This window comes from Setaria viridis, chromosome 8 (genome assembly GCF_005286985.2).
Source record: "Setaria viridis chromosome 8, Setaria_viridis_v4.0, whole genome shotgun sequence".
NCBI lineage: Eukaryota > Viridiplantae > Streptophyta > Magnoliopsida > Poales > Poaceae > Setaria > Setaria viridis.
In genome coordinates this window covers 8,634,259-8,655,170 of record NC_048270.2, presented here as the reverse complement: position 1 = coordinate 8,655,170, position 20,912 = coordinate 8,634,259, and the positions used below count along the sequence as shown (strand labels likewise).

The 20,912-nt window shown below is 50.2% G+C and overlaps 2 protein-coding genes and 1 pseudogene across 2 annotated transcripts; 1 reads left to right on the top strand and 2 right to left on the bottom strand.

The window, feature by feature from the left end:
* Window positions 1–1,868: 1,868 nt before the first annotated feature.
* LOC117833954 (chitinase 2) lies at window positions 1,869–2,942 on the bottom strand. Its single transcript, XM_034713545.2, has one exon. It carries the CDS (start codon window positions 2,843–2,845, stop codon window positions 1,985–1,987), a length of 861 nt encoding a protein of 286 aa, XP_034569436.1. The 5' UTR covers window positions 2,846–2,942; the 3' UTR covers window positions 1,869–1,984.
* A 3,869-nt stretch (window positions 2,943–6,811) lies between these two features.
* On the top strand, window positions 6,812–7,928 carry LOC117866657 (chitinase 2). The gene has a single exon (XM_034750932.2). It carries the CDS (start codon window positions 6,905–6,907, stop codon window positions 7,763–7,765), a length of 861 nt encoding a protein of 286 aa, XP_034606823.1. The 5' UTR covers window positions 6,812–6,904; the 3' UTR covers window positions 7,766–7,928.
* Window positions 7,929–18,489: 10,561 nt separating this feature from the next.
* On the bottom strand, window positions 18,490–20,348 carry LOC117834266 (polygalacturonase-like; annotated as a pseudogene).
* Window positions 20,349–20,912: the final 564 nt, after the last annotated feature.

Here is a 20,912-nt window from a genome sequence, read left to right as displayed (position 1 = left end):
GACACGGTGCATGGTGCGGTGGGTCTGTCATGTGTTAACGTTGGTGTTGGGATGTGGGTTGCGGCGTGCGGTGTATGGACGCGGTGTACGGGAGGTGGGGGGGAGGGGAGGGGAGGGGACTGAGGTTGACTAGGGTGTGGGGCCCGGAGGAGAGGGAGAGAGGTGGCAGCAGCAGCGTGGATTGGATCGAGGCGGACCGCACCCGTGGCTGTCGTGTCCGTTAGTATGATATTGATCCCTGCCGCGTGCGCGCTATAGTTCTTTTTTTCCTGCTGTACTTGGCCTGGAAATGGTGAAAGCTTGGGAAATTTGCATCAGCCACAGGACGAGGTTTAGGTTTTTTTTGGATTTAAAATTTATGATATACTGTACGTGGTCGTTTTGATTTTTCAAAATTCATAGTTCTTTTATTCATCTGGATATAAGTTATGTCAAGATTTATAATAAAATCTATGAATTAAAAAAAATCAAAATGACCTATAATTTCAAACAAATAGAGTACTAAGGATGAGGTTAAATAGATGCTTGATACTAATCAATCATTATGAGGTGGCACATGGCAACAAAAGGATGTCCAAGATGAAGGAAAAAAAGGCACATAAGGAAGCGGACAAGATGTAGAAGAATATGAAAATGGTAGAAACTGAAAATGAGACGAGCTCGATCAATCTCATTGTTTTTAGGCTTGGACTTGCTAAAGCGTCGAGTCAAGCTCGATTCCATTCTCAGGATTGTCCGAGCCTACAACTAAGCTCAAGTTTTTTTTTTGCTTGTAATTATGTGGATATCAAGTCAAGCTTAAAAGCAAATCAAACACAAGTAGTTCACGAGCCTAAAGAAATCGATCATAAACTTAGTTAATTAAAAATTACTATAGTACTAGACTTGAGTCATTGTCTTGTTTGTAGACTTGGAGAAATTAGACAATATACAAAGAAAATTAAAATACACCTCACAGAGTCACATATATTAGTAAAAGCAGGAGCTTACCAAAGCTTTCAAATCTCAAAGCTCAAAAATCTTAGAACTTTGGGGACAAGGGTGAGCTTGGCTCATTTAGAACTCGAGTTGATACTGAAACAAGTCAAAAACAAGCCGAGCACAAAGTAGATCATGAGCCTCCACCCTTTTTCGACATTTTTTGGTAAGGTTAAGCTGGGATCATTTAGAAGTAGCCAAAAGTTGCATGTTTAATTGAGTGCTAGGAAAGTCTTACCAATTTTGGTGAGCCCATAATATTTGACTTGCATTTCTAGGATATTTTTTACATTCAAGGTGTCAAACTACATTAACTAAGGCCAGTCTCAATGGAAGTGTCATGGAATTTCATAGGAATTAAATCACATGCCACATCAACAAAACTGTTGACTTGACTGGTTAATTATGAGGAGAGAGGAGAAGGGAGTTTCATCCCCATGAAATCCACCTAGCACATTTACCAAGTCCCATGAAACTTGCACTGAGCATGTTATGGTTTCATGACATGACAAATTTGATCATAACACCATGTTAAAAATAAATGATGCATATAATTATCTATAAAATTGTGCAATGAAACATTGAAAGTGATATCTTTATTTCGTTGAAAAGCTGATATGATACTTTTTTTAAGTAAGAGTGCGCTGAAACTATACATCGGCGTTAAAGGTGGGGCTGCGCACAAGCGAGCATTTTGTTAGCCCTGTTTTGGCTTGTCCGCCTGCAAAGAAAAAAAAAATGCATTTGCGTGGCAGCGTGAGAGGGGCATTGGTGGCAAGAGGTCAAACTGGGCCGAGAACAAAGTAGCCTACCATGCGTCCACGCTGACCACTCCGAGACTCACCACATCCATGGATGATAATCCCTCTCGCCGGCCTCATACGCAATGATACTTCAAAAGATGGCTTTATAAAATCTTTATTCCTTATTATTCTTTCAGAAAAAAAGAAGAAGCTGATCCTTATTTAAATCCTTTGATGGCAAGATTTGACCGTTCGATCACAGATCAATGGTTGGCGATGATCTGCTGCGCCTCGGTCTCGTACTTGAAGCCGTAGCTGCTCTTCTTGGAGCTGTCCGCCGACCAGATGAAGAGCCCCGGCAGCTTGTTCTGCCGCTGCAGCTCCTTGGCGGCGCTGACGCCGAGGTCCGGCGAGATCAGCCCGGTGACGTTGCCGGTCTTGAAGCTGGCGAGGACCTTGGCCCCCGGGTAGTTGCCCACCTGCTCGTCGTAGAACCTCACGTACTGGGCGACGTCGGTGTTGTCGCCGTAGCCGTAGAACTGGAAGTTGACGTAGTCGATCACGCCGGAGTACTTGCTCCACAGCGGCTTGTAGTACCTCTGGATCTCCGTGTCCGCGAACGGCGCGATGGAGGTGGCGATGTTGGGCATCCTCTTCTTCAGCTCCGTCAGGAGCCGGCCGACGCACTCGACGAACGTGCCCACGTCGGCGCCGGCGGCGAAGTGCTCGTAGTCGACGTCGACGCCGTCTAGCCTGTAGGTGTTGATGATGCCCGTGAGCGACGACACCGCGTTGGCCACCCACGAGTCGACGGAGGTCGGGGTGAAGACGGCCTTGACGACGTCCTGCACGCTGTCGCCGCCGAGCCCCGCCATGACGGCGACGTTCGGGTGCGCGGCCTTGATGGCGGCCACGGCGGCCGGGGACAGGCTGCCCGTGTCCCAGAACGGGCTGAACACGCCGTTGGTCGGCGCCGGCGTCGGCTGCTGGTTCACCGGGGTGTAGTCGATGGCGAAGGAGAGGATGAAGTGGAAGCTGACGAAGGCGTTGATGGGCACGTCGGAGAACTGCACGCCGGTGAACTGCGCGCCGATGTACTCCCGGAACAGGTAGCCGTTCGTCATGGCTGACAAAGAAGATGACCTCTGATTATCGTCTCTGTCTCGAAGCAGCTATATTATGCAGTGCCGTGCACACATCAATGGAGGACGCGAGGTGGCATATATATAGTGGTTGTACATGCATGTTTGACTCTGGTAGTTGCCAGCAGGCGAGCAGATCAGAGAAGAAACAAGCCAAAGCCATGCCGCCATGTTCTAGAAAATTGGGAATCTGGGATTTTTCTCGCTGCAATATTTAAGGAATGGGTCAACTTTGGCTGCTAGGCCATAGAATTCCACTGAACCTTCTGACTACGGCTGGGTATCTGACTGTGTAATAACTCACATGACTTGTTTAGAGATATATTTCTTTTAGTATGCTAACGTAAACTTAAAAGAAATGAGAACACTGGACACCGGTGGTTTATGTGTTTTCTCACGGTCTCTGCGAAGTAAGTTACTTGTTAGTAAGGATCATGTATCGCTGCTATAGAAAATATCATCACCACCGCTTTTCAGCCATCCGACGGTAATAAGTTCTCACCGTCGGTTTTTTATATGATCCGACGGTGAAAACTAAAACCGGCGGTGACCATATACCATCACTGCCGGTTCCAATTACGAGTCGGCTCATATTTGGAACCGACAGTGATGCCCTAAGGTTCGGACCTGAAAAGTTTATCCACCTCCATTCATATATAGCACCTCACGTCCGCCTTATCCACTCACGAGCACTCCTCTCTTCCTCACACGGTCACGCCCGCCTTATCCTCTCGTCTCTCCCTCACGTCCTCTCTCTCCCCGCGTCCTTTCTCTCCGCCCCCTCTCTCTTCCTCTCTCTACCTTCCCTCTCACGGCGGTGCGGCAGCGGCCGCGGCCGAAGGTGCCCTCCCCCCTCCGCTCGCTCCTCACTAGTATGGAGGGAGCGCCGCCGCCGATGGAGGGACGACCGGTGGCGACGGGGTGAGGGGCGGCCGACGGCGCGACGAGGTCACGCAACGGGTGAGAGGCAGCTGGCGGCAACGGCACGGCGTGTGAGCTCTCTCCCCCCCTCCCCCTCTCTTCGATGCTCTGGTGTGCAAACCGCGCGGTGGGGCTCCAGCGGGGTGCACCGGCCGAATCGGATGCGGTCGGCCGGATCCGGTGGGGTGCGGCCAGCCCAGCGGGTGGAATTTCTTCTTTTTATTTTTTTAATAACTATCACCGCCGGTTCTAGATCTGGCAGTGATGGTTCCCTATCACCGCCGACCTTTTGCCGACGAAATCAAAACTGGCGGTGATGCTGGATTTGAATGTTTGCGTAGTAGTGTATCCTCAAGGATCAGTTGACAGGTTGTGTTGAGATCTTATCAATCCTGTTTACTTCGGAGCCGATGCGTTGACACCACCAGTGATGTGATCTAACAACAATAATTACTTCCTCCGTCCCAAAATACTACTTCCTCCGTTTCAAATTGTAGATTATTATGTCTAGATACATAGCAAAATCTATATATCTAGAAAAAGGAAAATGACCTACAATTTGAAACAAAGGGGATATTCGTATTGACTTTTCTAGATGCATAACTTTTGCCATATATCTAGACATAGTATATATCTAGGTGATATCAAAAGCTATATGTACTTAGAAAATCCAAAACAAATAGTTATTTGGGACGAATGGATTACATAATAAAGCAGTATTATATTACTCATTCAACTCATTCTGAAATTGGACAATATGAGAAAATGGTACAAAAATATTGTTCCGATGAACGCTTAAGTTGGGGCATGTTGATTCCAGGAAAACAAATGCTATTTAAATTTTTGATATTCGAATACTCATAAATTTTCATCTAAAAAATAGAAATATTTAGATAATGGAACCACAACTTTATAATTAAAAAGCTAATCATATATGGTGAAAAATTGCAGACTTTACTGTGTGCCGGGATTTGACGTGGGTAGGTGAATTGACCGGAATCAAAATTACCCTATAAAAGCTGCTCAAGGGTTTGCTTCTACCAGATTCTGCATGCATATTTTACATTTCTGCTCATCGTCCTTCTAGATAGCAGCGAGCGGGCATGAAAGACATTTATCTAACAAACAACCATACAATCGGATTTTTAGATTCAAACAATACCATCCAGATTTTCCAGATCCTGAAAATCCATCCAGAATCTAGCTAGCTTTTTAAAATCCACACAACCTGATTCAAGCGGGCCTAGCTTTACATGCACAGCTAGCGCTGGATTCTCGGCAAATAATTACTACGGATCCGGATGCGCTCCTTATAGCTTAGCTCGACGAGGCGGACCTATTGTGGATGCACGGAGGCGAGCTACGTACGTGCGTGTACGAAGTACGAACGCGTGCCGCGTGTCGACTTCCACCGCCAGTGGCTGACCTGCGGTGTTCCGCAAGCCGCCGGCGATCGATGACCTCGCCCGGGTCACATGCATCCGGCCGATGACCTGCGTGGCCGACGACGCCCTAGCTAGCTCATCACGTGAACGTACGTACTGCATGGGATAAGCTCGTAGCAGTACAAGTAGAGCCCGGCTGGCGGCCGCCGCTGGCTTCAAGGAGCGCTCTTTGATCGATGAAGCAACACGCCGGCCGGCCGGCCGGGGAGAATTCAACATCGGAGGCTCTGCGCGAGCTTTGCGCCGAGAGACGCGCGCGCCGGGTCGCATGGCAAAGTCTTCTTCTATTCAAAGTTGACATTGACACGTGGACTTCTGATTTATTGTCCTAAGTTGATCAACTATACAAATTAATTAAAGCCTGATCAAGTTTATATAGTGACAAGTATTAACTAGCATCTATGCCACATTAGAAAAAGTGAAGTATGAAAATATATTTCATAATAGATCGAATCATTCTAATTTTATATCATAAATATTAATTATTAGCCTTTTCTATATACAATCTTGGTCCGACCTATAATTGTCTGGCTCGGAACAAACCACAAATCCTTACGTTTGTAGACGGAGAAAGTTGAGATGTGTATGTGGTGGTCCCGTCGTGTCGATCCCTGTTGCATTTACACTCGGGGGCATATGCATATGGGATGGCATGTCTCAATAATGGTATATCCACTATCCCCCCAAGTTGCAGCAGAAAGGATTGCTCCTGGGCTATATAAGTCGCTCTCGACGCTCAAGTTCTGATCTCCTTCGACTTTTGTCTAGGCAGATATTTGTATGCTTGCTAGCTAGTCTACACCTATGGAGGTCGGCAACATGCAAGGTCACTGTTTCCAAATGGGTGTCCTTTTTCCATGACAATTCAAAGGGAAAACGTGTTAGTTGGCTATGCTAGACATTGGCGATTTTTCATTAAGAAGAAGAAATAGGTACTCAAATTCGAGTTAGAGGGACTCGAATCTGGATGGTTAGAGTGCACAATCACATCTCTCATTCTAATTAGTTAAGCTAGACTTCCTACTTGCAAAAGGTCCACATGCTCATGATCTATACAGAACGGATGCAGTAACCCACTGAACCTAAAAATTGAGACCACTTGACCCTCTCTTGTGGTTGTTTTACATGGTCTTTTTATTTGCCAGTGCGGTGGCAACGATCATGGCAACGATCAGGACGTCTCGGATAAGTGAACAATAATCAGAGAAAAGCTCATTTGGTCGATCGTTTGTCAATTGATATCATCAAAAACGGCGTGCCACATATATAAATATTCATATAAAAATGAGAAATATAATTTTATAATAAATATCCTTCAACTATTGATTATATATTTAAAATACATTTTTGGCATTATTGTATTTTTCTTTTTCCATAGTGTGTTCATCAAATATCCTTTTAGCATATCCGTTATGCAAAGTCGTCGTTGGCAGATAATATGGACTTATTCCTTGTTAACGTGACAGAGCACTGGTACTGACTAGAAAATTAGTGTTTCACGGACATGAGACTTTGGTAATTCGCTGCACGCATCCATGCAGACGATCAGAAGCAAAACACGACGCCTATAAATCTGCCCCCTCGCCTCCTCCATCGATGTGTGCACGGCACTACCTTTGCTTGCTTCAAGACACAGCAAGTCAGCAACCGGAGCTCATCTCGATCTCGGTCAGCCATGACGAACGGCTACCTCTTCCGGGAGTACATCGGCGCGCAGTTCACCGGCGTGCGGTTCTCCGACGTGCCCATCAACGCCTTCGTCAGCTTCCACTTCATCCTCTCCTTCGCCATCGACTACACACCGGTGAACCAGCAGCCCACACCGGTGCCGACGAACGGCGTGTTCAGCCCGTTCTGGGACACGGGCAATCTGTCCCCCGCCGCCGTGGCCTCCATCAAGGCCGCGCACCCGAACGTCGCCGTCATGGTGGGTATCGGCGGCGACAGCGTGCAGGACATCACCAAGGCCGTCTTCACCCCGACGTCCATCAACTCGTGGGTGGCCAACGCCGCGACGTCGCTCACGAACATCATCAACACGTACGAGCTCGACGGCGTCGACGTCGACTACGAGCACTTCGCCGCCGGCGCCGACGTGAACACCTTCGTCGAGTGCATGGGCCGCCTCCTGACGCAGCTGAAGGCGAACATGCCGTGGATCACGACCTCCATAGCGCCGTTTGAGGACCCGACGATCCAGAGGTACTACCAGCCGCTGTGGCGCAAGTACAACGGCGTGATCGACTACGTCAACTTCCAGTTCTACGGCTACGGCGACAACACCGACGTCCCCTTGTACGTCCAGTTCTACGACCAGCAGTCGGCGAACTACCCCGGCGGCAAGGTCCTCGCCAGCTTCATGACCGGGAACACGACCGGGCTGATCTCGCCGGACCTCGGCATCAACGCGGCCAAGGAGCTGCAGCGGCAGAACAAGCTGCCGGGGCTCTTCATCTGGTCAGCGGACAGCTCCAAGAAGAGCAGCTACGGCTTCAAGTACGAGATCCAGGGGCAGCAGATCATTGCCAACCATTGATCTGTGATCGGATGGCGCCTCTACTCTGCTGCCTATGGATGGACACACTCACACAAAATATTTAATAGTAAGGAATAATCACGCCTCTACGCCTACGTGCGCTGGCGGTGTTGCTGTGGTATGAATGAATAAAGGGAACAAAGGTTGTGTTTCCAAGCCTAAATCATATGGATCAATTTTATATGCTAATTTTTCCAAAGGTTGGCAATTTGCAAGCGAGAAAATTCACCCATAATTAGCATACAAATTTTCTCATAAGAAATGCATGATATTTTCCCAACTAATTAATTAATACCATACCATGGTTGAGAAAGATATTTTGTATTGGCATATGAATTGAATAGAGTCCTTTTTCTACTATATACATATTCTTGCCTCGTCTTGCCCCCATACTCTAGACCATTTTAAGATACACATCTTTGAGCTCACATTCTAAAACAAACGTATTCTTTCTTGAAAAAAAATTATATCTAACAAAATGACTATAGAGAAACTTTCCAAAGAAAGGCATAAATTTCACAAATGGATTGATGAATAAAGCGCTTGCAGTCTTCCTCAACAAACTTAGATTGTAGAGGCAAAAAAAATATTGATAAATATATGAAGTTATCTTTTATTATTATCTATATCTTTTACCTTACGATATATGGTTCTTCGGTCAATATTTGTTTAGATAGAAGCATATGTGAGAAACCAAAAATGTCTAGCATCAAAAATTTATTTTTTCATTACAAGTATGGCTATTGAGCAAACCATGAGAACAGAGATCAAGTGACATGCACCCTTTGAGATATCATGGTTTGTGGAGGGATTAAAAGGCTGAAGCAGTACTTGGCAAGTGGCTATGGTCTATGGAGATGTAAAAATGTGTGCGAGGACCACTATTGCAATTAAAAAAGAGATGAGAGATTACTTGTAGGGAAACATGAGGAGAATGCCATTGTTCCTAGAAGATAATGAGCAACAAGAGTAGAAAAATGATGTAGTAGTGGTGGAAGCAGGCCCAGCTGAATATGTTCAAGTGGAATCAAGTTCTCCTGCATCTCAAGTTTCTTGGGTGCAGCCAAGTTCAGGGATTGCAGCCAAACAAAATTATGCATCCTATTTATTCAAAGTTCCTGCAAGCAATATTAAGGTGAAATAGTAGTCAATTATTGAATTTCTTCCGAAAACATCTGAAGAAGTAGTTGATGAGAGGCATAAAGGGATTTCTCAACCCACAATTCCAGCCAAGATGAAGACCAAGGAAGAGAAGCACTATGTTGATATGCAATGGGCCTTCTATTTTTATGAGTGTGGTATACCATTTAATGTAGCATCAACAAAGCAGTTTCAGATTGCAATTGAAGCAACCACACCATTTTGTTCAGGGTACAAGACCCCTTCTCCATATCTACTTGGGGAGCCACTACTTCAAGATGTTGTTAAGTTGACAAGTACCATGAGGGAGGACCATGAGCGTGCATGGAAGCATTATGGTTGCACGCTTATTTCGGATAGATGGTCTGATAGGAGGCGAAGGCATATGATCAACTTCCTTGTTAACAGCCCATAGAGGATCTACTTCTTAGAGTATGTTGATGCATCAAGTGAGGTACATGATGCAATTATACTTGCTGATTTGTTGGAGAAGAAAGTTGAGGAGATTGGGAAAGAAAATGTTAGTTGTCACCGACAATAGGGCCAACTACAAGGCAGCGGGTAGGATTCTGATGGATAGGATTCCATCACAGTTTTGAAAACCATGTGCTGCACATGGCTTGGATCTGATGCTGGAAGAAATAGGAACTTACAGCAGTCTAATAAGCCTATTGCACGTGCAAGGCGTGTCACAACTTTCATCTACTGGCATGGTAGAATTATGAGTTTGATGAGAGAAAAGACAGGTGAGGGCTGATCTTGTGAGACTTGCAGCCACTCAATTTGCCACTGCTTTCCTCACTTTGAAGTATTTGGACAAGCACAAGGATCCTTTGAAGTCATTATTTCCTAGTGAAGAATGGACTGGAAACAAATAAGCAAAAACTACAACCAGTAAGGAGGTGCATATGACATTGTTCTCTCTGTGGAGTTTTGGAATTCAGTTAAAGAATGCCTTAGAGTTTCAGATCCACTGCTCATTGTACTTAGGGTGGTTGATGGTGATGATATGCCTGTAATGACAAAGGTGATAGCACTAATGAATCATGTAAAGGAGAAGATCAAGTTGAGCTTTGTTGTTGATATCAAGAAACCCCTGCTCAAGAAAATTATGGACATTATTAAGAAACGTTGGGTGAAGCAGATGGATCATCTTCTATATGGGGCTGCACTATATTTGAACCCAAGAAAACTCCATCCTCTCATAAAAGACAAAGATGATGCTATTGCTGGACAACTAAGGGGTTGTTTCATTGATGTGCTTGATAGAATGGTGGAAGACAAAGATACTAGAGACAAGATTCATGCTCAATCCTTGGAATATGAAGCCCTTAGAGTAGAAGCATTCTCAAAGAAAAGTGCTAAAGAAAACATGGAGTCCATGAGCCCTCGTAAGTGCTATTTGTAATTCAATTCCACCAAGTCTATTTGATTGACAATACTGTTTTCATTCCTTATTCCTAACATGTACTTTTTTTTTGCAATGTAGTTGATTGGTGCAGTTCATATGGTGGCCATGCTATTGAGATTCAAAGATTCGCTAGGCATATTGTTAGTCTTTGTGCATCATTATCTAGCTATGAGAGGAACTGGAGTACCTTTGAGTTTGTGAGATACTTATTACCATCTCTATTTGTCGTTTTCACTTCACCAAGTCTAGTTGATGGTAGTGCAATTTACATTTCAGCAAGCTAATTATTCTCTTTGCTTGTTGTTTTCCAATTTGTTCATTTCTAGATCCACACAAAGAAAAGAAATCAGTTGCTGCATAAGAGATAGAATACAATTGTTTTTGTTTCCTACAATTGAAAGATGAAGACTAGGTTCCAGTAAAGGTGTGAGAAGAAAGGGAAAGATTTTGACCCTTTGGTCATTGAGGAGTTTGATTGGCACAATGAGTGGGCAGACTCCAGCTATGTTCGTCTTCAAGGTGCTTGTGGATGTGAGCTTGGTAGTGAGAATGGACTTACATGGGAACTTGTAGATGAAGCTGTTGGTGCATCAAGCTCGCTGCGGGCCGCAATCTTTCAAGGAAAGCAAGCAACAAGTGTGCAAGAAAAATGGACACCCAAGGCTGCTTGAAGAAGACTCTGGTTCAGCCAACGAAGAAGAGGAAAAAGATAACCCGCATGATGATGTGGATGTGAGCGATTGCAATGATGCTCCCAATGACTCCAATGTTGATGGAGAGAACATGGAAGCTACAAACATTCCTGATGAATTTGATGATGGGTATTAAGAGTTGGGCTGCTAGCAGATTTCAGATCTGCAACAAAGCTACTTTTGTGTTGTGTGCACTGCTTAGTATGTCATTAGGCTCTTAAGCTGTTGGTTGTGTCATTATGTGGTTGTTATAAGACTCTAGCTTATATTTGTAATGTGGCTGTGACTATTATTATTTAAGCCACTAATATCTAAGGCTCTAAACTTGTGAACCGATTTGGTGATGCCATATTGCTATCCATGTTGTGTTTTCATCCACTCTCGCTGCTAGTTGATCTCAGCTTACATAATTTGCATCTGTCCTAGTCTTGCTGCATTGCTTATTGTATATGCAGCTTGCTGCTTGGGAAAAGGAAAGAGAGTTCAAAAGGTATTTCACTTGAATGCTTGATCCATATTTCATTTGATTAATGATTGCAACAAATTTCTATTACATAATTACATTCCACACATGTTGAAACTTGCAAGGGGATGCATGCTACATGGATCAAGCCAGCAGGGGAAACCGGAAAGAGGAGGATCACTAGTACATATGCTCCAGAATTGGCAGCAAAAAGGTATGAATCAATGTATGTTCGTGCTGCTCCATTGTAGGTTAGGATATGAGTATAGCGTCGCCTCGCCGCGCACCTTATTTGCCAAGGCGTCTAGAATGGGGTAGGTCGACGAGCCTCGCCTTGGCGTCTTAAAAACCATGTTTGAAGTAACTAGCAAAATAGCCCACGCTAATATATAGCATGACTAGATCCACTTTAATTTTTTTTCTTTATTTCTAAAAAATGAAAGGCACACATCTAATAGACTCATAAGATGATGAAGTATTGTGTTTAAGGATCAAAGATATACAGACCTATTTTTTCCTTGTTGTCTTGTTGCTGTGCTATATATTTTTTTCTACGTTATTTGAGCCCCTCGCTATCCAGTGACACCTGTTTATAACTCTGTTTTGGCTTTGTTAAAAAAACTATATCAGCAAACATAGTAACTTCTTTTAACACTAGATGGATGCTAGCTAGCTAACGATGGTCAGCATTCGTTTCAGAGACAATTCCCTGCGTACCATTAAAAAAGTTCACAATCCCATATTTACCACTAGAAAAATTCTTGAGCTTAAGAGCCACTACTTGAAATTTTTATACCCTCCTATGCCACTGTCGTTACTTCCCCCGTTACTCAAACTCACCGTTGGTGCTATACTGCTATTGAACTTGTCAGATTTTTGTGGGAATAGCCAAAGTGCCCCTGGCTCCAAGCCAACAGCTCCTGAAGTCTTCAATGGCGATGGTCCCCCGGTTGCTTGCAGGTGGGGTGAGGGCACGTGCAGCTGGGAGCCCCAAGCTCCCCGGCCCGCGCAGCTGGGCTTGTGGCTCTGCGCTGCCGTCGCCGCGCTGCTCTTGCAGTCTTTGCTTCTCTCCCTCACCGTACTCCACTCACGCCTCTCGTTGTCTGCACAAGCCTGAGAGCTTGCTCTCATGGCCCGCGGCACTGGAGTGCTGGACGGCAACGGCTGGAGTTCAAGAACGACGGCGGCGCTCTAGAGGAAATTCATCTATGTCTTCAGGTGGTTGAGGCTCGGCTCGATGTTGGAGCCGATGGGTTGCATCAATGGCATCCAGGCTTCACGCGGTCAGCGAAGGTCCTGCTATGGAGAGGCGATGAGGACTAGCAGGCTGGGTGCGGCTTGGTGAGAGGAAGCTGGAGGTGCCGGCGTCTTCGTCCAGCGAGCGACGGGTGCGGGGAAGGCCGGTGGCGGCGCTTGCTCCGTCAAGCTCCAAGCCACGGCGGCACTGCACGAGGGGCGGGCGAGTTGAATAGAGAAGCATGCGGAGGCCAGGGCCAAGGTATCGTCGTGCTTGCCGCCTTGCCGGATGTTATAGTAAGCTCAGGATAGCATCTTCTATTTTCTAGGAAGTAGATTAGTGCGCGATCGTCTGTCTTTTGCTCGCGCACGCCGCGTTGTCGCGCGTCCTTCACGGCACGGCCCAGGGTGCTGGGATGGCAGTAGCCGATCACGAGCGTGCCGTGATTTAGTAACCATGTAAAGTTGCATGTATCTTCTTTATATAGAAATAGAGAACACCAGAACGCCGCCGCTTGCAGCACCAATTCTCATTGTCCACTTCGTGTTCGTGTGCGTGTATTCGGAGTTCTGTCAATTGGCATCAGAGCCGATTCTCGCCGTCGCCATGTTGTCGAAGTCTCCGGTCAAGAGGGAGATGGGTGATGGCTCCGGCGAGAAGAAGGTCCAGCAGTCGCATTCGCCGCCACGTCGCCGTGGCCGCTCCCAAGGCCGCCGATCGCGCAACCGGGATGGTTCGCGCGTCGTCGAGCGCATCATCGAGCGGCCGTCCGCGAACGTCGCGTGGCCGATGCTGACCCGGACGAATTATCCGGAATGGGCGCTGGTCATGGAAGTCAATTTCCAGACCCTCCGCGTCTGGGACGTCGTCGATCTCGGCATCAACGACGACCCCAACGAAGACGAATACCACGACGATCACCAGGTGATGGCTGGCCTTCTACGCTCGGTTCCATCCGAGATGTGGAGCACCCTCGCCCGGAAGCGGACCGTGAAGGAGGCATGGGACGCGGTCAAGGTGTTGCGGATCGGGGATGATCGTGCGCGCGACGCTAGCACGCAGCAGCTTCGCCGCGAATTCGGCATCCTCGCCTTCAAGGAGGGCGAGGGCGTCACCGAGTTCGGGATCCGCATCACGACACTCGCCACCAACCTCCGCACCCTCGGTGACAACATCACGGACGCCGAGGTAGTGAAGAAATTGTTGCAGGTGGTCCCAGATCGGCTGTCCCAGGCCGCGGTCTCCCTCGAGATGTTCCTCGATCTGAACAGAGTGTCGATCGAGGAGGTCATTGGGCGGCTGTGCGTGTTCGAGGAACGGGCCAAGCCAAAGGAGATCACGGATGCCATGGGGCGCCTGATGCTCTGCGAGGAAGACTGGGAGGCTCATCGCAAGGCACGCCGTGAGCAGGAGAGCTCCGGTGGTGGCACGAGCTCCAGCAGCCGCGGCAAGCGCCAAGGGCGCGGACGCGGTCGTGGCGGCGCAGGGTGCACGCCACGTGATGGCCATGACGGCGAGTACGCGGGGAACGGGAACACCGGTGGTGGGAAGCCACCGCCCGGCACCCTCTACAATAACTGTGGCAAGAAGGGCCACTGGGCCAAAGACTGTCGCGGGAAGAAGAAAGGCGCGACGCACGTCGCGCAGGCTGAGGAAGATGAGCACGCGCTCATGTACATCGCCGCTGACATCGAGGTAAAAACACCAGCCGTAACATGTTCTCATGTCAGGTCGCTGCTCCACCTCGATGAACCAAAGGTGCACCTCCACCTCAGCCAAGAGGAGGAGAGTGTGGTCTCTCGCCGCTGGGTGTTGGACACCGGGGCGACGAACCATATGACGGGTACACGCTCCATCTTCGCCGAGCTGGATGCCGGCGTCACGGGGACCGTCAGGTTCGGGGATGGCTCGGTGGTCGAGATCCAAGGCAAGGGGACGGTGTTGTTCGTCTGCAAGACCGGCGAGCATCGTCGGCTAGACGGCGTCTACTACATCCCTCGCCTCACCACCAGCATCATTAGCCTCGGCCAAATGGACGAGGACGGCTTCAAGGTCAACATCGAGGGGGGCGTACTGCGCCTCTACGACCAGCAGCGTCAACTGCTGGCGAAGGTACACCGGTCCCCAAGCCGGCTTTACCTCCTCGACATGAAGATTGCTGCGCCGGTGTGTCTCACTGCGCGTGTCGGAGATGTGGCATGGCGCTGGCACGAGCGCTACGGCCACCTCAATTTCCAGGTGCTCCGCAAGCTTGGGCGCGGCGACATGGTGCGTGGGCTGCCTGTGATTGATCACGTGGATCAAGTCTGTGAGGACTGCGTTCTGGCGAAGCAGAAGCGCACGCCGTTCCCCCGGGCAGCCAAGTACCGAGCTCAGGAGGAGCTTGAGCTCGTACATGGAGACTTGTGCGGCCCCATCTCGCCACCAACTCCAGCTGGCAACCTCTACTTCCTGCTGCTGGTGGATGACATGAGTCGCTTCATGTGGCTCACCCTCCTGCGCTCCAAGGCAGACGCACCGGCGGCGATCATCGCTTTCCAGGCACGCATCGAGCGTGAATGTGGAAAGAAGCTGAAGGTGCTTCGCATCGATAATGGTGGTGAGTTCACCTCAGTGGAATTTGGTCAATACTGTGCAGGTGAAGGCATCCAGCGACATCACTCGGCACCGTACTCACCTCAACAAAATGGCGTCGTCGAGCGCCGGAACCAAATGATCGTGGGCACGGCCAGGAGCATCCTGCGCGCCCGCGGCATGCCTGGCCGCTTCTGGGGGGAGGCAGTTCACACCGCCGTGTTCCTGCTCAACCGAGCACCGACGAGCGCGCTCGATGGCCTGACCCCGTACCAGGCGTGGTACGGCAAGAAGCCACCCGTGCACTTCCTCAAAGTGTTCGGGTGCATCGCCTACATCAAGCACCTCCGTCCACATCCCAGCAAGCTCGATGATCGGGGCCAGAAGGTTGTCTTCATCGGGTACGAGAGCGGATCGAAGGCGTACCGCTTCCTCAACCCCACCACTGATCGTGTCCACGTCTCACGCGACGCCGTCTTCGATGAAGGCGCGCGCTGGGAGTGGACCGAGGCGTCATCAAGTGGCGACCAGGAACCGTTCACCGTCGAGTATGAGTACGAGCTCAGGCGGGAGCCCTCAGCGGCATCGACCGCGAGGACAGCTGCTTCACCTCTGCCTACTCCAGGATCTCCGCCCACGCCGGAGGCACAGCCGGTGTCACCGCCACCAGCAACTCCCAGCGTCCCCACGGGGGTGCAGGTCGAGTTTGTGACACCGCTCACCACCGACCACAACCTCGACGCAGATGACGACAAGGATCTGGAGCACCGGTACAGAACGCTTGAGAACGTCCTTGGCACGAACACTGTGCCCGGACTAGCTCAACGCATCATCGAGGACGCTGAGCTGCACAGTGTCAGTGTGGAGGAACCCAAGTCCTTCAAGGACGCCGATGGTGATCCGAACTGGAATGCCGCAATGGAGGAGGAGCTCAAGTCGATCCGCGACAATGACACTTGGGTGCTTGCCGAGCTCCCACGCGGCCACCACGCCATCGGCCTCAAATGGGTGTATAAGGTGAAGCGGGATGAGAATGGGGCCATTGTCAAGTACAAGGCTCGTCTCGTCGCGAAGGGGTACGTGCAACGGCCTGGCATCGACTATGAAGAGGCTTTCGCCCCCGTCGCGCGGCAGGAATCAGTGCGCCTGCTCCTTGCCATTGCAGCGCACTACGGCTGGGGCGTCCACCACATGGATGTCAAATCGGCGTTCCTGAACGGGGAGCTCCAGGAGGAGGTTTATGTCCAACAGCCCCCCGGCTTCATCGACGGCAAGAACAAGCACAAGGTGCTTCGCCTTCACAAGGCGCTGTATGGGCTCCGCTAGGCTCCACGAGCCTGGAATCAGAAGCTTGATGCTTCGCTGATCAGGCTCAGCTTCACTCGCTGCATCGACGAGCACGGGATGTACACTCGCGGGAAGGGTGCAGGGCGCCTGATCGTGGGCGTCTACGTTGATGATTTAATCATCACCGGTGGCGACGCAGGGGCTGTGAACAAGTTCAAGGTCCAGATGATGAGCACCTTCCGCATGAGTGATCTCGGGCTTCTCTCATATTACCTCGGCCTGGAGGTGACACAGGGAGCAGCCGGGATCATGCTTCGTCAGTCTGCCTACGCCGGCAAGATTCTTGAGAAGGCGGGACTGGGAGGCTGCAATGTCAGCACCACGCCCATGGAGCCGAAGTTGAAATTGCTCAAGGAAGGGACGATGCCGAGCGTGGATGCCACGGAGTACCGCAGTCTTATCGGCAGCCTCAGGTACCTGTGCAACTCTAGGCCGGACTTGGCGTATCCGGTGGGGTACCTTAGCCGGTTCATGGAGGCGCCGCGTCAAGAGCACCTCGCTGCAGTCAAGCGAGTCCTTCGTTATGTGGCGGGGACGCTGCACTGGGGCTTGCACTACCACCCGGGAAAGAAGGACGGAGGCACTCCAAAGCTGCTGGGCTACTCCGACAGCGACTTAGCCGGTGATGTCAATGACCGGAAGAGCACCAGCGGCCTCATCTTCTTCCTGGCGGGAGGGCCGGTTGCCTGGCAATCGGCGAAACAGAAGGTGGTTGCTCTGTCTTCTTGCGAAGCAGAGTACATCGCAGCCGCTGCGGCTGTGTGCCAGTCTGGCTGGCGCGGTTGCTGGCTGAGCTCGTCGGAGGAGCGACCCTTGCACCCAGGCTCAAGGTGGACAACAAGTCCGCCATCGCTTTGATGAAAAACCCTGTGCATCATGACCGGAGTAAGCATATAGACGTGAAGTTCCACTTCATCCGGGAATGCTGCGACAGGAAGCTGATCAATGTCGAGTTCGTCGGCACTGAACTACAGCTGGGCGACATCCTCACGAAGGCGCTCGGTCGTAGCCGGTTCCAGGAGCTTCGGGGTGGAATCGGCATGAAAAATCTTGTGTAATTGTACTCCAGGGCTTAGGAGGAGATTGTTATAGTAAGCCCAGGATAGCATCTTCTATTTTCTAGGAAGTAGATTAGTGCGCGATCGCCTGTCTTTTGCTCGCGCACGCCGCGCTGTCGCGCGTCCTTCACGGCACGGCCCAGGGTGCTGGGATGGCAGTAGCCGATCACGAGCGTGCCGTGATTTAGTAACCATGTAAAGCTGCATGTATCTTCTTTATATAGAAATAGAGAACACCAGAACGCCGCCGCTTGCAGCACCAATTCTCATTGTCCACTTCGTGTTCGTGTGCGTGTATTAGCTCCGATAACATGTGTTTGAGCCACGAGAATATGGGAAAAGAAAAGAGGAAGGTGGAAGACAAATTAGACGGAAGTGGTTTCGGGGGGGGGAAAAAATTAAACTAATGCACAACAAATTTTCCAGTGGTTCATATGGAATTGCGAACTTTTTTGCGAACTTTTTTAGTGGCGCGTAAGGCTCTTCATTTTAAGCACATCATCACTTAGCTTGTTTGTGGAGTCCCATTTGAGAAGATTATTTTATCAGATGCACCAAACAGATGTACCTATTCCTCGATTAAAAATTGCCGCACTTCCAATGCTAAATATTACACTTAATACTATCCTCTTACTCCGAAATTATATAACTATACAAAGTGAATCCCCACGCGTGTGTGCCAAACAATCGTCAGTACTCAGTACACGCAGCCATTAATCTGGTGATGGGGAGACGGTAGGCCGGTAGTACGATCACCGGCGGCGGCACGCGCACGCACGCTGTCCGGCGATGGCCCCCGCTCCTAACTCGAGAGGCAGCTAGGCGGTCTGACGACTCCGGCCGCCAACCCGTGGGCGTACTTGCAGAGAAGGACTTCGCCGGCTTGCCCTCGTACGTCAGGTTGATGTTCTTGAGCGTGATCCTGGTGCACGGGTTGCTGCCGCTGCAGTCGAATCTCACCGCCACCGGCGTCGCGGACGTCCCCTCGATGTCCGCGTACTCCACGCCACTGATCTTCACCCCCGAGCTCTGATCAATCATCACCAACAACACAAAAGGATTGGTCAAGACGAAAGGCCGCTGCCGCCTGCCGCTGCGGAGAGCGAGAATCTCCGTTCACCTCGCCGGGGCAGTTGACGTTGCTGGGGCAGTAGTTCTGGTCGACGACGGCGGGGTTCCGCACGCCGCGCATGGTGACGCGCGCGAACGACACGCCGGCGACGAGCCCGCGGTTGGGCCTCCCCCACGTCTTGATCCGCATGCCGTTCTGCGTGCCGGTCAGCGCCGCCCCCTCCACCGTCACGTTCCGCACGGGCGCCTCGCCTGCGGCGTCCCCGCCCAGGCTCCCGATGCTGATGCCGTGGCCCGGGCCGCACCGGATGTTCCGCACGAGCACGTTGGAGGTTCCGGGTCCCAGGGACACGCAGTCGTCGCCGGTGCCGACCGTCGCGCCGAGGACGCGCACGCCGCGGGAGAGCTGGACGTGCACGCCGTCCGTGTTTGGGCTGTCGGCCGGCGCGGCGATCCGGACGCCCCGCAGCGTCACGCCGGTGCAGTCGAAGATGGCGAGGTGGACGTTCTTGCTGTTCAACAGCGTCAGGCGCCTCACGCTCACGTTGTTGGACTGGCTGATGTCCAGCGTCTGGCTCCGTTGCAATCGCAAATGCAGAATCTTGATCATCAGTCACATTGTTACGAAAGAATTCCATTTCATTTCTTTGCAATTCAATGATGATTTAAGATCGCTTACCGTGGTGCCGGGCGGGCATCGCCGGCCGGCTTTCTTGCACGCCCATCAGTGGGCCATCCCGTTCCCGTCCAGCGTCCCGCCGCGGATCTTGAGGCCGTGGGCGTAGTGGAACTGGATCCACGTCGTGCTGTCCACGGCCGCCGGCGCGACCACGGTGCCATCGACGGCCACGACCACGCCGGCGGCGCTCCGGCACGGGCCCCCGAAGTAGGCCCGGCTGACCAGGAACGTGCCCGCCGGGACGCGCACCACCGGCGCCGACCTGCCCGTGTCGTTGCACGCGGCGAGGAACGCCGGCGCGGAGTCTTCCCGGCCGCCGGGCCGCGCGCCGTAGCCCACCACGTTGTACTCCGCCGCTGCCGCCGTCATCACGACGAGCGCGAGAACGCCCATTTGGTAGCTAGCTTACGTGATTTTTGGAGGATGGGGAAGGGCGGACGTGCGTATTTGTGGGCAGTGGAGAAGTTAAAATCTTGCGTTGCGGCTTGCGGGTTGCGAATTGAAGGAAGGCGAGGAACGGATCATGGATCGCGTCGGTTGCTCTCTGCGGTGAAAGGTCATGCTCGTTGCCTCGGAATGCGTGGAAGATCAGGGGATGGCAGGCAATTGCAGGTTTCGAGTGATCAGGGACCGTACGATGAGCCGGTGATGCTTAAAGGGGCGCCAACCATGCATGCAGCTTCATGTACAAGCAAGCGAGATACGGAGTACAATTCATGTGGGGACACAAGGCAAACAGGTGCACTGTGCACACGGTCGTGCTAAGCCAAAACTTGTTGACAAGCCTTGCTTGACTAGGCAAATAAACTAGCTCGTTCTCAGCTAAGCCAGGCTGGCTCTATCACAGTGTTTGGTTCCATCGAGCTAGGATGGCAGTTACAAATGTTGTTTGCAGTTTGCTTCGTGGCCATCGTCCTTGCCGACGAGAGAGCGAGCCGTTTTGGCTCTCCGGGGCTGGGGGTTTTGCTTGCCCGTGTAGGCAGTAGGCTAGCTTGCTCCTAAAAGCTAGAATTTTTTGATAAATCCAACTGCAATACCTAGCCATGAAAGGCTAGAATGGTTCTAGCCAGAGATCCAAACTTTGTTGTAGCACATGTGCTGCTACAGTAGTCTTTTACATTATATTGAAGTAACGAGATTAATAATTATATTGAAATAACGAGTCATCAATAACTTATATTGAAATAAATAATTTTAAAATAACAGTTGTCAACAATAATGATATAATGGAAGTTAGCTAAGAAGAGGGATTTTTTTTTTGCATGGTGAAACGAGATTTATTTGTTAGCATTAATTAAATTTGGTAATTTTTGTGTGGTTTGATGGAACCCAAGTTTTTGTTAATACAAAAGTTCATCTCATGTTTCCAGTTATGCTATAGTTGAGCGCAAACAAAAAGGGGTAAATTATTTGCTAACATCACTTTGGATTTTGTATTGTATATTTATGGGCTATTTAGTTGCAGAGATTGGTAG